This window comes from Phoenix dactylifera, unplaced genomic scaffold (genome assembly GCF_009389715.1).
Source record: "Phoenix dactylifera cultivar Barhee BC4 unplaced genomic scaffold, palm_55x_up_171113_PBpolish2nd_filt_p 001248F, whole genome shotgun sequence".
Lineage (NCBI taxonomy): Eukaryota > Viridiplantae > Streptophyta > Magnoliopsida > Arecales > Arecaceae > Phoenix > Phoenix dactylifera.
In genome coordinates this window covers 1961-18852 of record NW_024068583.1, presented here as the reverse complement: position 1 = coordinate 18852, position 16892 = coordinate 1961, and the positions used below count along the sequence as shown (strand labels likewise).

The 16892-nt window shown below is 45.7% G+C and overlaps 1 protein-coding gene and 1 pseudogene across 1 annotated transcript; both read right to left on the bottom strand.

The window, feature by feature from the left end:
* Positions 1–4720: 4720 nt before the first annotated feature.
* LOC103700930 lies at positions 4721–7329 on the bottom strand. Its single transcript, XM_026802157.2, has one exon. It carries the CDS (start codon positions 6898–6900, stop codon positions 5002–5004), a length of 1899 nt encoding a protein of 632 aa, XP_026657958.2. The 5' UTR covers positions 6901–7329; the 3' UTR covers positions 4721–5001.
* A 4817-nt stretch (positions 7330–12146) lies between these two features.
* LOC120108272 lies at positions 12147–13112 on the bottom strand (annotated as a pseudogene).
* Positions 13113–16892: the final 3780 nt, after the last annotated feature.

The following is a 16892-nucleotide window of genomic DNA, read 5'->3' as shown; positions in this document are numbered from 1 at the left end:
GTAATATTAAATTTCTAGTCTCACACAACTAGAACTTCACTATGAGTCACCAACTTGTGCCACCAGTTCACAGTGCTGCACGCCACATTGAGGAAAGGAAAACAAAGAAAACTAGTATATCAAATACAGGAGTCATGTATGGAAATTTTGAAAACTTTACAACCTGGACACCCGATTTGTTCTCTGTGATAAACTTCGAATCTAGCTAGTATAACTGTTAATGGGCTATCATTAGCCTGACTAATTTTGTTGACCTTTTGATTCTTTATTTTGTATTTTTCTACTAGCTAGATTAATTTTCTTAAATTTTGTCCAATTTTCTTCTCCCAGCTATCTCATTTCTTTCTAGATAGCGTAAGGCCTTGCAACTGGATTCCTGAGGCTTGTGGCTATCGCAGCGACGCTCAGCGGGTGGAGATTGCCGTATCCTGGGAGAACCTGGTCGATTAAGCTCGTGCAATAGAGCGCACTGTTCCTTTAATCGCAATGCCTTGAGCATGCTCCACCTTTATTTCCCTCTATTTTGTTTTTTTTTTTTTTTTTCTTTAGGTTGGGGTGCGGGGGTGTAAAAAGGAAGAACTCTGCGTAAATGGCCTCAATGAAACCGCATATAAGGAAGTCTCATACGATCAATTTGTAATAACAAAGCCAGCTCAGGATGAACATCATCATTTGGATAAATATCATAATTAGAATCTCTACTTGCCAGCCAATTTGCCGCGGAGTTAGACTCTCTAAAATCATGATTAGCAGCAAATAAATCCAAAATTGCAAAAGGATGGCGGACATCAATAAGAAGAGGGCTGGATGATGTAAAAGAAGACTTCATAATAATTCAATTAATGATAACTTTGGAGTCACATTCAAGCAAAATTCTTGTGCACTATAAGTGACGATTGCAATGATATGCCCTTTCCATGCTGCTCTTAGCTACAGATGTAGCTGCAAATCGCCTAGTACAAGCATTAGATGAGACGGCCATAATGATCTCGAATAAGAAATCCAGCAGTATCTTAATTATCTCTAACAAAGCCATCAAAGTTGCGTTGATTTTCAAAGTTCCAAGAGGTGGAGACCGGTACCCAATGAACTTTTAATGGAGAAGAAGAAGAATTGCAAGAGCTGCAGGTTTCTCAGTACCTCGAAAGATTGAAGCAAGGAGCAAAAAAATTCTTCCACATATTCAAAAGCCAAATGAATGGATTGATGGACAATCAATCTTGGATTTGAGGTAGCTTTTTTTTTTTTTTTTCCTGAAAAAATAGGAGAAGAGGGGGGGAAGGCAAGCCCACCCCCGCGTAGCAGCCCCACACTGGGCCCCCACCCCGCCAGGAGCATGTTCGATGCGGGCAGAATGACCGTTTGGTATAGGCCCAGCTCACCAGACCCCAGCCATATTTTACTCATACCCTCCCCACCCGTGGCCCCGGCTCAGTTATCCCACTGGGCCCTGGCACGAGTATCCCATGTGAGTACGTCACACCTGGCACCACCCAGGCTACCAGTCGACCAGTAGCACTTCCAGACCCCGTGTCCAGGCGCGGGGCATCCGGTCCCCAGATTTAATCGACGCCCGTGCGTTTCGAACCTGGAACCACTTGGTTAGAAGCAAACGCCCGTTCCAACTGGGCTACCACTTTGGTGGTTTTGAGGTAGCTTTCAACAGCGGGATTATAGTCGTCTACGTCATGCTCATATGCATTGCACCTGCGGAACAGTAGTTGATCATTGCAAAGTCTCGATTTGTTCTGCCAGCCAATGCAATTTTCTTCATCACTGCTATTTTGGTACAGTGTTCAGAACGAAACATGATCTGGATTTTCAGTAGTTCAGAAATCCTTTAAATAAGATTGCATCGACGTCACTGCTGTCTGTTGTCCTTTACACTGGTGCATTAGCAGCAACGCGACATGATGACAGTCCTGTGTCCCCATAAACGACGTCCCAAGGTCACAAAGTTTCCTGCCGTCTGGTGCCAGTGGGTCCTTCATGCGCTCTTCTTTGGAGCCTAGCGCTTAAGATTCTTGTCCCATTGGCCGTCTCTTGCAGTCCTGCGATGATCACCGGCCATGCCCCCAAAGCGACGACAGTCGGCAGCGCATGAAATGCTGGCCAACTTGCACCGATGGGATGCACACGTGCGTCGGCAGGAAAATCTAGCGACCGCATAAAGGACAAGAAGGTCTTGAGAAGCCATTTGCTATGCTTTTATTTGAGCCTCATTAATATAACTGAGAGTCCTTCAGCGATCAGTGACGCTTTCGGTGCTGGCGATGACAGCGTGCCGAGTACGCCCGGAGCCGGATTGTTTTCTCCGTTTTTCTAGCTGGATTTTACTGCTCTGCTCCACTTGGTTACAGCTGATGGGCTGCAGGCGACTTTTCAAATGTTGTGTATTCCTTTTCGGCTTTTATTAAATGTCGCGCATGACCTTATTCTTTTTTATATTTTCACGAAGTTCATAATTTTTTTTTTTTTATGAAAAAGGAGGGAGAGAGAGAGAGAGAGAGAGAGGTAGTGGTCGTCATCTAAAGTTTAGTCAAAAAGAAAGAAAGATTTACAAGAAAAAATAGGGGAGAATGTACGGAAGAAAGAAACATGGAAGACACAGAACTTACTAGAACAGCTCAATATAGTAGTGCATTTATCGAGACTTCAAATGATCTCAATTCATGAATCAAGATATCCTTGGTGTTATAGTTCCATATGATACTGGCCTAGGTTTAGGGGAGACTTCTACGAGCCTTACAAATGTGATTATAGTATAGTATTATGGAAACCACTCACAAGCAGTAACTACGCAAGAAGTTCTAACCATTTTCTCATCGAAATATGGATTCTGTTGCCGCCGAGAATCGGCCCGACCAAGCATCGAGCTGGCTGAGCTGCTAGAGTGCTCAGATAATTGGCAGTTCAAATCGCAGAGATTGGTTGAAGATCACGAAGTGCCTCTAAGGCGGCGAGTTGATGGTCATTATGCTCGGATGACAATGGTTATGATGCTGGCACTTCCGAGACGGTGCTGGTAAGAGAAGATCGTGCTCTGATCTTGGCTCCGACGTCAGATCCGACATTAGGTAGCAAAGACGAAGAAGTCGTTTTGCTGGAAGATTGTCCGACGGGAGACCCTCTGATAACTAAATCAAACGGATTCTCAGAGAACAACGAAAGTGTTGTGAGAACAATAAAGCGTCAGCATAGGGGCATAAGAAGGCTCGAGAGCACTCATTTGGAGGGTCCCCTTGGAATGGTTTATACAGAGGAGAGTTGACGTCTGTCGTTGAGGAATTTTGATGTGCAGATCCATCGTTTTTGGTAGCCTATCACACGTCCCGACATCTCGCCCACGTGGTTATGAATCGCTAGTGATCATAACCAAGATGTCGCCTACTAGGGAAAGAATTTAAAATTTAAAGGACTCTTTATGCATATCTGGATCGGCCATATAGCGGACAGTGACTGATTGATTGGAGACTTCGTGGAAATCTCTAATTGGTCAATCTGCTACGTTGGTTGTTGTCGGTTCGAAGGCGTATCATTTGTTTACTACATTTGAGGCTGAGCTAACTTGTTGACTCGGGCGATACAGTGAAGTCTAGAGGTGATTGGGCATATTGATATGTGCCCACCATGCCTCTTGATTATTAGATCATGGTTGCACAGAATTTGGCATCAATAGATCCAATACAAAGAATTCGTTACGATAACTCACAAAAAAGTCAATAAGAACCGGTCAGTCTTTTTGGCAACAAATGTTAGGTGAGGAATAAAGAAAGAAGATGACGACGGAGATAAAGCCCCAGTTACAAAATAATATATGATCGGCTCGATACACTTTCAAAAGATATCCAATGGCCAATTAGAAGCATTGGCCATGCGTGAAAAATCCTACTGAAAAGTCAAGATTCTGACAACCAATTGTAGCTTTACATGATGTCCAAATTCGAGCTACAGCCTGCAGAATCTCAAGCATGGAGAAACACACGTTTTCAAAGCATTTCCTAACAATTAAAACCCCTCAATTCGATGTTGCAGCATCAGTAGAAGCTGCTGGCTCCTGTTTAATCTTGGGTTTCGGTCCTTCTTGTGCCAAGAAGATAAAAAGAAAAATAACCTACAATTTCAAATAAATTTAGAAGATTTAAATTACTGATTTAATGGAGCAGACAGGAAGGATATTGGATAGGTTTGGGTTGAGGCAGATGCAAGAACCATTGTCGGATTCCTTATGCGATCGTTTGAATGGCCTGCCAAAACGAGTTGGGTGATATGTTTGGAAAAAACGAACAAATATAAATAATTTAAATAAAACTAAAAATAAAGTTTCTTTCGTAGATTAGCTCACGAAATATTTTGTATTTACATGTTAGTTCCTGTCTTTTCCATATTTATATAATTATATTACAAGACCTGAAATCTTGTAACTTAATGGTTATACATGCTTTACGTTAAGCTAAGTAGCGATAATAAAATATTCTACCTTTTTTTAAAGTATTATTTTTTTTATTTTCTGGATATTTTTGTTTTTGATTCTTCAACTTAACGAACCTTTTAACTCTCAATGGCCAAGCCTCGGACGACAAGACGGCAGCATTAGAGGGAAAAGACTAAGTTTTGATTTTTATTTGCTATTAAAATGAGGATATTTTTGGTTTTCATAATCCTGGTTAATCTTAACCTAGATTCAATCAGCCAACGCTAGTGCAAGAAGTGATCCGTATAAACAGAAAATATTATAAAATATATATATTAGGCGATGATAGAACGCTCACAGCAGACAAATCCACTTCATCTATCCAGCTCGGCTTACAAAATTCCTTAAATCGGAACAAGCATTTACGGGTCATCCCTACAGCAGCCGCGCAAATCACAGTAGAGGTGTACGCGACCGATTGAAACGGTAACAAGAACTTGGACGGAAAAGTTTGATGTATCTACACCGAGCAACCCTCTGGTTTTGGATTGCCAAGAAGAAATCTCGCCCTGCATCAATGTCGTCGATCATCGAGATCCTCTTGACTGATAGAGCTCCATCCGACCTCTGGCCTCCGGCAAGGAGGAGTCCACCCTGGAGTCCTGCACCAAGTGCCCCTGCTTCGAAGCCCAGGCGAGGACCGCAGGGACCCCTGCCTGTGCGAGATCCTCACTCTCCGGTACGTTGAGGGAGATGTAACACAAGAGAATCAACGCCTCCGTCTGGAGCTGCTCCCCAAAATACACCAGCTGGACGAGGTGCTTGGCCCCTCCGGCTTCGATGATGGCCTTGGAATGCTCGACGCGAAGGAAATTCTCCTTGCACACGAACTTGGTCAGGGCAATCACCGCCTCCCTCGACACGATGGCTTCCCTCTCGTCCAGCAGCCGCACCAGAGGCCCGATGATCCGCGTCTCCGTCGCCCGGAAGGTCTTCGACAGGCAGCCGAGAGCGGTGATGCTGGGAATCAGAAGATCGTCGAAGACGCCCTTGTCGGCGATCCGGAGGAGCTGGTCGACGACCGCCTTGGCGGCAGGCGAGGTGGGCTTGAAGGCGGAGTGGCGGAGGTCGGGGTTGTGCTCGGCGACGCGGGCGATCTCCATGATGGACATGGCAGAGTAGTAGCGCACGTCGCCGGAGCCCTTCTCGAGGAGGACGGCGAAGCAGAGGAGGGCGCGGGACTCGGTGATGCTCTTGCAGATGGAAGGGTTGTTCTTGGCCAACTGCCACAGCGCCATGGCCGCCATGGCCTTCATCTCGGCCTTGGTGGCCGGGTCCTCCGCCTCCCTCCCCTTGGTCCCGAACCCGGAGGACACGTGGGGCTTCCAGGAAGGGACGGCGCCGTTGGCAGTTGCGGCGGCGTGTTTGGAGGATTTGGCGGAGGCTATGGTGGATTGGATCACGGAATGGATCTGGGACTGCGCATTGGGCTTCGGGAAGGGGTTGCTGCTTCTGTCTTCCGGTTTGGTGGTGTAGGAATTGGGGGGTTTGTTGTTGGGGGTGGTGGCGAGGACGACGGAGTGGATGGACGTGGCCTTGGAGGAGGGGATGATGGAGTACCTGCTGTGCTCCTCAACGGTCTCGAAGGCGAGGTGGCCGACAAGGAGGCGGATGACGTTGTTCTGGGCGAAGAGGTCCTGGCAAGCGGGGTGGTTGGCGGCGAGCTCGGCGACGGCCCAGGCGGCGGCCGCCTGGGCTCTCATCGGCCCCCCGTCCTTGAGGAGCTTGGTGAGGGCGGAGCAGACGCCGGCGTGCAGCATGCTGTTGACGCCCTCCGGGTCGCGGCCGAGGAGGCCGAGGGCGCGGGCGGCGTTCTCCTGGCCGTCGGCCAGGCCCTCCTTGACGAGGCGAAGGAGGTACCCCACGCCGTCCTCCTGGATGATGAGCTTGGCGTAGTGGAGGTTGTCGCGGGCCAGGGAGGCGAGGGCGGCGGCCGAGTCGGATCGGGCGTCGAGAGAGCCCGTGTGGAGGGTGGCGATGTGGCCCCAGATGAGGAAGAGGATGGGCTCGTTCTGGGCGATGGGCGGCAGCCCGTTGAGCTGGTCGTCGTCGGCCGCGGCGGTGGAGACGCAGAGGAGCCACGAGACGTCGGCGATGGAGTTGTCGAGCTGGGTTGACATCTTGGCGAAGGCGGTGGTAGGGATGATGGCGAAGACGCGGCGCATCAAGCCGTGGGCTCGGCACTTGGACGCCAGGGCCAGCGCCTTCTCCAGGACCAGCTCGGTGTCCAGCATGATGCGGTGGGCGGGACGCTCGTAGAGATCCGCCCGCGCGGCCTGCCGGAGGAGGGCCGCCAGCCTCTCGGTCTTGGCCTTGAGCTCCAGGCACTCCTGCCGGGACGTGGGCGCATCGCCTGCCAGCTTGATCACCTGATCCGCCAGCTGGATCAGCTTCGCCAGGATCTGCATCACCCCGTCCCCCATCATCGCATCTCCACCTCCGCCCTCCTAATTCCCCACCACCACTTGTTGATCCGCCGATGTGGGGCTAAATCGAGGACCTAATTAGTTTTACCCTTCTCTTGATCTTTGGGGAGGTCACGATGGGATCTCTTCTCCTGCTCTTGTTCTGTTATCCCGAGAGGAGAGGAAGGGAGAAGGGCAACGGGTCAAACGCGTCTTTTATCATTCAACCGATTTTATTTATTTCTTTTATCGACATCTTTGGAATGGAAAAAGAGAGGCGGAATCCGCTATTCCGCTGTCCAGCCATTACTGCCGGGGCGATTGGAGAGCCACCTCTGACAGGGGGTCGACTTCGGGTCATCTCCAGTTCGCGACGGTCATCACCAAGAACCGGGTTCTCCAAGTCATCCAGCCGCCCCCGGAGAGCCCTAAAATCGAGCCGGCACCGGTTCATCAATGTCCATGCGAATGTGTGGAATTCTATTTAGGCATTCTCTTGTTATATGAGTGGCTCTAGCTTTTTTCAAGATCTTTCGCTCCGGACTCCCGAGACGCCTATTGAGAGCTACAACATTTGTAGGTGAAAAGAAAAAAAAAAAATAGAAAAAAGAAATCATCCTCACTCCCGCCTCTTTTTCTTCTTTTCTTTTTCTCTTTCTTTCTATCGATCCTTTTCATCCCCGTTAGAGAGGATTGACCGACATATAAAAATGAAATGGGGCGTTCATGCAACTCTCCATGTAAGAAGGAAACCATAGTTAAATAATAATAATCTTTACTCACATCTTGCATTAGAAAAAAAAAAAAAAAACCTTATCCGTTGCAACAAACTATCAGAGCCCAAACAATTTTTTCTCTTGGAGAAGAAATGGAACATAATAGTTGCAGCTTCCCTCTAGTTACATATCTAAATAGAACGCTACGATAAGAGATGGAGTGAGATACAACTATATAACCAAGTCCATCTATATGCATGCGTCTGGACTATGCGAGAATTCATATGTGCCAAGAATTCTCGTGCAAGAATAGTAGTTTAATGCGTCGGGACTCTGGATGCGCGGTCCTGATCGTGCAAGAATTCTCGTGATCAGCGGTCCCAAGCTTCCTCATGCGCCGGTGGATGGAAAACGGACGAACTCAGCTTGGTGGCTGTGCCCCTAAAGGTGCTCGCGTGCAGTCAACCCAAGGTCCCTAACTCTTGGATGGGGCAAAAAAGTAAAAAAAACCTTGTTGACGGTAAAAAAAACCTTGTTGACTCCTTAAGAGGGCCTAGCGCGACTGGACTGCGCTTACTTCAATATTGGTGTGGCATTTGGGGCCTTTTCTGGAACACTTGGGGACTCCAAGGGATGGGCGATTGGAGCACAAGAGCAACAACAGAGGCCATAGCACAAGAGCAACAAGATCGGCCAAGAGGGCATCTGGTAGTAAGGATTGGCCACTCCCGAGAGTGGCCAAGACCCATCCCTCATGGTTGATGATGGCACAGGCTCCATCCTCCAACGACACTTCATAGAGATCCTTGAGCTGCCATCGGAATGGGTGGAGAAGTCCAGAAGAGCATAGGAGTTCAACGACGATGATCGTACGCAGCCTAGGGCAACGAGTCCCGGCAAAATGGGTTGCTCAGGAGCTACATCTCAAGGGCAAGCTGGACGACAATATGGAGGTGTCCCAATAAGCAGAGGAACACCACACCTGCCGCTTCAAGAATGAAGGCGACCGAAACTCGACGCTGGCCAATGGTCCGTGGTTGGTGGTAGGCCAGCTACTGACTATGGAGAAATGGATGTCGAACTTCGTTTCAGGCATCAACTCGGTGAATGGTGGTGCAGATTGAGCTCCGATGTCTCCCTCTGGAGTATTGGGACAGGGACTCGATCCTAGACATCGCGTCGGTGACTGGTCGGCCGCTGGCCTTGGATGCTTCACTGACCAACTTCAGAAGCTCAGCTATGCTACGGTCAAAGTGGACACCAGTAGCATAAACCCCCTCAAATCTAGCATCTTCATTAAGGGGCAGACGCACAAGTTCTAGTAGGCCTTCGTCTACGAAAACCTGTCGGTGTTTTGTAACGTTCGTGCCTGAATCGGCAGTGGAAGGTGAGTGTCGGCATTCCTCCCCCATGTCGGCTTCGATGAAGGAAGGAGCTAGGGTTTCTCTGGCGCCCATGGTTGTGGAGACCCCTACAAAGACATTGAGTCTACCAAAGCTGGATGGGGGTTGACCGCGACTACCGCCCAGTCTTCGATTCCTGGTTACCACCAATCGAATTCGGCAGCCGAGGGCGACCAATATAGAGGTCTAGCCGAGGAAGATGATCAATTCCACCCTCAAGACCTACATAATATGGTCAGTAGGAGGACGACTCGACGAATTGATGGAGGTTGGGTCTAGAGGATGTGCATCCACTCCCATGTTGTCTTGTTCATCTAGAAGGTGGCATGGGGATGTTTTAGCGACCATGAGTGTGTTGGCCAAAAGGGGAGTGAGAATCACTACAGCTTGCAAGGGATGCCCTGATGTGGAAGAGTCTATTATCCATATTGTTTTTGGATGTCCATGGGTGGCCCAGATTTGGAGGTGCGCTCTAGCTTCATCTAGCATGCCGCAGTTTGTGTCATCGACAGAGAACTTTTTAGGCCATCTAAAGGAGTCCCTATAGAGTGGGTATCAAATATGCCTATACGACCTTTCATATTTGGCTTGACAGAAACACCTAGATCTTTGAGAATAGAAGGATGTATCTGAGGATAGTGATGAACAGGGTACTACTTCATGCTGTTGAGATCACTAGGACTACTGCGGTAGTTTCATTTAGAATGGCTAAGGATATTTGGAACTCCCACTTAGTTTTTACAACGACCAGGATTGCTTTTGTTTTCTAAGAGCCTCTACCTCCTAGTTTTCTTAAAGTGAACTTTAACGATAGTGCGTCCGAGGGTGGAGGCAGAGGAGGAGTGGGCTTTATGATTAGAAGTCATGACTTCAGACTCGTCATAGCTGGAGGACGACATATATTCGACATGACTATCATCGGAGTACAATTGAGAGCTACATAGGAGGCAACCTATGCAAGGGTTATTCTGGGTGCGGATACAGCTATGTTGAAGAGGATTCTATTACGGTGATCGAATGGATTCAATACTAGCATAAATATGACAACGAGCAACTGCTACTTTGGAACATACACAGGCTTTTAAAAAAATGTAGCTCTTTTTGGGCCATTTATATCTACTGGAAGGCAAATAGCACTGCTAACTAGATTGCCTTCATTGTTGTACAACACTCATGAAGAATTTTTGAGAGAATCACTAATTAATTCTATTTTTTCTTTATTTTTTATTATTTTATTAGTAGTATTCGACTCATGTGAGTCGTCGTTGTATATATAAAAAAAATTTATTGTCACATGTTATGTATATCGGTTACCGAACCCTTGGGTACCAATCACCACGGCAAAAAGCGAGGCCTAAGTCAAAGTTGAAGCCGTAGAAGCAAACGGAGTCTTCTCATCCGTCCCTCTCAGCACCATGCTGGCACCCTCTCATCCCTATTATTTTTACCTTTTTTCTATCTTTCTATCCATGTGCTTCGCCGTCGTGTAGTGGCCACATAACAGATAGACCGACACTAAGTCTGCCCCGATTTGGACGGACTAAGTCTCCCCCGATTTGGACGGCTATGCTCTAGAAGCCTAGCTGATAGAAATTAGAGTGGACTCATTATAAATCCATTCATATAGCGTACCCATTTCTTTAAAAAAAATGCAACCACTCGGTCACAATATACATAATTACCTAGATCCTCTACCGTGGCTTTGCAAACACCGCATATTTTTGGATGACCGTTATCAAAAGATGGACCGCTATCAAATAATATACACCAAAAACAATGTACGGTGCCGTGCCGGGCCACAGCCATTCCGTCTCGAAGGAGCAAAGCCAAAAGTCACCCCACCCGACACAACCGGAGCCAATGGGTCTCCACTAGCTTGGAAGTCCCATGCACGCCGAGGGCGATGGGGGCCCGGAAACCCATTGGATAGGCCATGAATTGAATTGGTAAGCACTTTTGTCATCGTTGCAAGACTCGTTCCAAAGGCTCTTTATTGCGCAGGGCAATTTCTCCCTGCCTGTTGACTTGGCATTCACAAAGGAAGCTCCAATGCTCCCCACCGTTCTCTTCATCTCGCACGTTACTCCATCATACGCTACTATCTTATTAGCTTCGTCCTCGTCATAATGGCTTGATGAATCCTTGTCTTTTTTTTTTAATATATTTCTCAGATCTTGGGTGATCTCTGTGTCGCAATAAGTGAATATCACGCGAAATTTGGATTCAAAATATGCCAAGATATTCTGGATCGGATTAGGCCTAAATTAAGATCTAGTACATGATCCACCTTTTTTCATAAGAAAATAGTCTATGATCCATTATTTTTTACGAGTTATTGTGGAAATAAAAATTGGATTTAAAATTTCCAACATTGGATTTGCAACGTGATCGGGCTTGTACTCGAGCTTTAAAAAGCAAAAATTGTAGCCACTCGAAATAGTTCCAGATAGATATAACCTTCTGGCCTCTTGAAATAGTACCCACTAGATATGACAATTTTGTCATGCAACTTTCCAGCCTCACCTTTCTCTGCCCGTGCAATCCGTCTTTGCTTCATTTCATGCGGTAGATGATGATGGTGAGCGTAAGAACTAGTAGCAGAAAAATAGAAAAAATCCTAGAGACGTCAAGTGTTTCTCAGTGTTGATTGATATAATGATGTGAGAGAAAAAAATTACCACACCACAACACTGCCTCCCAGTTTTTCGGAGGTAACTCTGTTTCGGTGGGCTATCGATGTAAGTCACGACCACAAATGTAATGCTCTTAAATCTTTTTCATCGAAGAAAAGTTAATTACCATGATCATATGTCTTGTAGGATTAGCAGCATCAAAAGTCTGCAACTGTTGCGATATCGCCTAAAGCAAAATGTTGAAACGAACTTCCAACAAACAATTTTTGTGAACATATAAGTCCTCCAACTCCTCGTGTTGAAACAAAAATTAGGTTTCTGGCAGCCTAGTAATCTCGACCGGCAAAACTTCAAATTTTGAAAGTTTTAGACTCAGAAAAGAAATGGCCATTAAAGAAGAATACATCCAAAGATTCCTACTAGCTAAACGGAAGTCGTACCTTTCCACCAAACTAATTCAAACCATGCACCTAACCAATTCCAGCCAGGAAAATTAAAAGCCAACACGAAACGCAGACAAGAAACATGTAACATCGCTACTACGTTATGTTAATAGTATTTTACATATATCAATTTCTCATGGATGAGAAAGTGTTACAAAACCTGAAATTTTTTTACAAGCAAGTACCAGAAGAAACAGGAAGAAGAAGATGGCTGTGGCAGCTTTACATAATACCTGGCTCCATCCACACCCACGCCTTAAGCTAACTAGATCCGACCAAAGCCCAACGATATCAACTCACGGCGCCGGCGGCCGCAAGTGACTACGGATCCGTCAGTAGAAATGATGGAAATCTTTAGAGGTTTAGATCCACTCCGTCCGAATCCCATCGGACGGCTCCAGCGATACTGGATCCCGCTCGGCGGACCTACCAGCACTGGTCGGTCTCCCAGGTCCGGCGGCCGTAGCTGGGGAAGGACGGGGAGCGGGAGAAAGGCCGGAAGGAGGAGGAGGAGGAAGGCGTCGGTGGTGAAGAGTGGCGGACGGTCCGGCGGTGGCGGCCGAGGAGGAGGAGCTTGCGGTCGTAGTCAGCGCGCTTGTCGGGATCGGACAGGGTGGAGTAGGCGGCGTGAATCCGGATGAACTCGTCGGCCGAGGTTGCCCTTCCGGTCGGTGGCCACCACGTCCGGGTGGCGTGCGAGCGCCAGCCGACGATACGCGGCCTTGATCTCCTGGCCGGTAGCGCCTGAGGGGAGGCCGAGTACGTCGTAGAGCGAGGCGAAGGATGATTGCAAAGCCGGGGGTAGGGCGGCGGCCGGGGGCTGGCGCTCCGCCGCGGCCGCGTACGCGGCGGAGATGCCCGGCGAGCGGAGGGAGGTGGCGGAGCGAGGGGAGGAAGGCGCGACGGAGCGAGGGGTAGAGGGGGTGATCCGAAGGCCGAGGAACTGGGAGGACGTGGTGATCATCATAGCACTAAATCGATCGGGGGACGATAGGATCGGCATGGGGCTGGGGAGAGTCCCTCTTTTATAGAAATATGCTTCGGTTGGGGGTTGAAGCGGGGTTGGTTTAACCGTGGTTAAGAGTTAGAAATAGAATTATTATAAGATCTCTGACTCCATGAGGAGCGTCGGTAACTTATTCCCGGTTAAATGAATTACTTTGTCCGCGGATAACCACAACTTGGCTTGGCCGAGTCAGCAGTGAAGGGGCGGATTAGTGGGATCGTGGCCCTTTTTGCCTTTTTATTTTTCCCCGATGAAGTCGGATTACGTTAGGCAGTAAGAACAACTCGGGACGGGGTCTGTATCTTTGGCCTAAAAGAAGAATTCCTTTACTTCACACCAATCTACCATTGGATCATATAATGATCACTTTGAGATCTGTACAGATAGCGAGCAAAAAAAATAGTGTGCTTTGAGATCTCAGTGGGCTACGGTCCAATGGTTGGCGTTGTGAAAAAATTCGATCATTCTTTTTGGCGAAAGAGACAACCCTAGGGCTCGGATTCTTGCAGATCCTGTCAAATATCAGCTGTGGAGCATTGGAGAGTTCAGATATAATGGGTTGTGTACGGTTCGACCATCCATAGATGATTAGTGGGACTCACCCGCATGGATGACAAAGATGGACAACTAGACTATACGGTTAATTGAAGAACTTGAAAGGATCTAAACTTGGCAAGAGGAAGAAGGGTAACTAGCGTCTTCTGATTAATTGCTTTCTTTCCCGCACTATAATGGAGGAGGAAGAATTGAATTTAAGAGCTTGCAACCTAGGCAATAGAAAGGGGTTTTGGTAAGGAAAGTGGGGTTTGGATGTGTCCATGATGCTCATATGGTAGTTGAAGATCGATCCGATATACTATGGGATCAACAGTATCAACCAAATCCCTCCAACTGCTCGGGCAATCACCGATCCCTATACTGAGCTGGTGAACTGAGCACTAATCTGATGATGTACAGTATTTTCCTCATTTGTGGGGTATGGAATGCACTAATTGTCGAGCAAAAGGCGTGATGGAGCCATGAAGGAGTTCATCATGAGAAGAATAGGAATATTTGGATGATTAGTGAGTTTATCATATAAATATCTAATTAAGAGAATTTCTTGTCCTTTATTGGCTATCTAGTCTTCTAAAATTTTATATTAGACCTGCAGCACCTGCTCTTCTTCAAAGATGTCTTCTTTAGACACTGCGACACAAATTCAGAGTTTGCTGCAAATTAAACTGGGTCATATAAATTTCTTCAACTTTGATGCATGGATCAAAGATTAATCATTATAATATCATTCCCATATAGATTTTTTAGGTTATTCCTTGACCATTGAAATGGCTGTATCTTCAACCTATGCAAATACTATAGATTGTCTCTTGGTTTTCCATGAGACTAGGCAAAGCACGATTAAATAAGCAAATCTAGGGCATCGAGACATAGGCCTCGAGCAAACTTAATTTAAACTGATAATGAATTAAATTTATCATGCAAAAGCAAAAAAAAGGTCTTTTTGGGACAGATTTTAAAATGCTACGTGTAGGGTACCAACTTCTATGGTCTTATTAGATGTTACAGTAATTCACATAAATGAAAAAGCTTTTTGTTTCTTCATTTCTGCTAGTAGCTAGGGAAGCTTCGTTCTGGCATGGCAATTTTAACATGTTTTTGGGAAAAGAAATTAAACTTTTAACATGTCAACTGTATGAATCTTCTTGTCCCAATTGAAAATCAGGAATGCCAAAATAGATTTCTTTTCTACTCCGGATTTCATTTCAAGGTTCACAGCACCGAAATAGATTTCTTTTCTAATTGAATGTCAGGAATGCCAAAATAGACAACGTTTGCATGCAGCCTGAACCTCGCTAGTTACACACACTTGTCATCCGCAGCAGGTTTAAACTGCTGGCCGGCCATCAACTGCAAGTTATGTATCCTCACAGCGGCACATCCCATGCCAGCTTCTGTGTACAGTATTTTTTTGCATCGTCCTCAAGGCAACAAGCTTAGGTTACATTGAATGTAGACCTAACTACGGAAACAAGCATTGCATCACCAAAAGAAGAAAACCTGTATCCATAAAATTTAGTTTAATGTTCCCTATCGGTTGAGCAGTTATCATCTATCTGCCTTTGTGGCTGGGCTACCTTTGTATATTGAGCTGAAGGCTACCTGCGGGATAAGCCAAAAGGTTGTCGGAGAAGGATATATTAATATGGATAAGAGGTCATTAGATGACAATATTTTACTAGGAGGTGTTACAGATTTTTCAACAGCAAAGACATATGAGATTAATATACCAAAGAGGACTGGGCCCCGGTCATCCGTCTAGAAGCGAAGGAGGTTGGGACTTCAGCTGTCACTGGACTAGGTTGGATAGTAGAGGGATAACTACTAATTTAGTTGTCCGATTTCAGATACTTGCATGTGGTATTAGGTGATCAGTCCATTGTGCCGGACTTTAAAAAGCGAAACCGTGGCAACTCCACCTTTAAGCTGACTCAATGTTGCATTCGATGTTCTTGTCATCTTCTGCAGATCGCTTCCTCTTTTTCTCTCTCCCATAAACATAGAGATAACGCCACATATAATAATCCAAGATCCCATCCAAAATATCTAACTGAAAGGTACTATTAGGATTTCTTGATTTTTTTTTATGAGTAACTAAAATCTATTCAGTGAATAACTGATGTGGGACTAAATACACGTTCGTACGATTCCTCGCATACTCTACTGTTTAAGTACTGACGCTCTCGTCAGACTAAAAAATTTAAATCTAACCAGGATCACCATGATCAGCCCGTAGTCAGCCTCAATGAATCTGTGCTGTAGCGTTTCCTAGTTGATATAGGCTATAGACTGAGTTTGCTCTTACCGAAAAATACTAACTGGTAGGATTTTTTTTGATTCCTTAGTCCTGTATAAGTATCCACCAATCAAATTGTAATAATCTCCGACGTTCAGGCATTTGGCAAATACACCATGAGCTATGGATGGAATAGCTAGTATCGCATGATTGAGTTAACATGACAAGCGATCGGCCTCAATCATGGTTTCTTTTGGTTTCTTCATAACAATATTGATTTGTTTTAATTCTGCAGTTAATATTTGGAAGGTATATTATGCTAAAAATTATTTTGGCAATCCTCTGTATTGATGCATTACTTTGTATCCATGTCGGGAATAATATTGCAATCCTTCGACAGTAAATTGTTCTACTAGATTTATCTTATATAGGTCTTTGCACCCCTGCCATGAATGCAGCGAAATCTAGCAGATTGATGCAAGTTAAGGTCACTCCAGCCACATAACTTTCTTTATGTTTGATCAAATAATAGCTCGCCACACTTTTGGTGATAGAAAAAAAAACATTACTAATATCCCTAAAAATCATTGTTAGCCCTTTTACGTGTTTCGAACCCTCTAATCAGCCAAGACATATCATATAGTTGTTTTAATATTACAATCTATTGTTATACTTGTAGAAACTATATCTTTGTCTTTAAATGATAATTATGTTAAGATATTTTAACAAGCAATTCTATTCTATTTAAAGGAAGAAAGTGGACGCACCCACCATTTACCATACGTGCTAACTGTTTCTCATTTTATGTTTTGATACGATAAGAAGAGGAAAAGGGCGTTACCTAATGTGAATTAGCTTCAATTAAAAAAGTAACCAATCATGCAGCCTGAAACATGTTAATTGAAGTGGAAAGCCCACCACACGCTTTAATGTCTTCTTGTTGAGTGTTTTAGTTTTAGTTTTTATTTTTTTAAAAAATCCTTTTTTTTTCTTTTTAAATAACACCGACCGTAGCTTG

Bases quoted from the DNA above. Each gene is read 5' to 3' on its own strand.
- LOC103700930 (XM_026802157.2), bottom strand. From the start codon at position 6,900: ATGATGGGGGACGGGGTGATGCAGATCCTGGCGAAGCTGATCCAGCTG.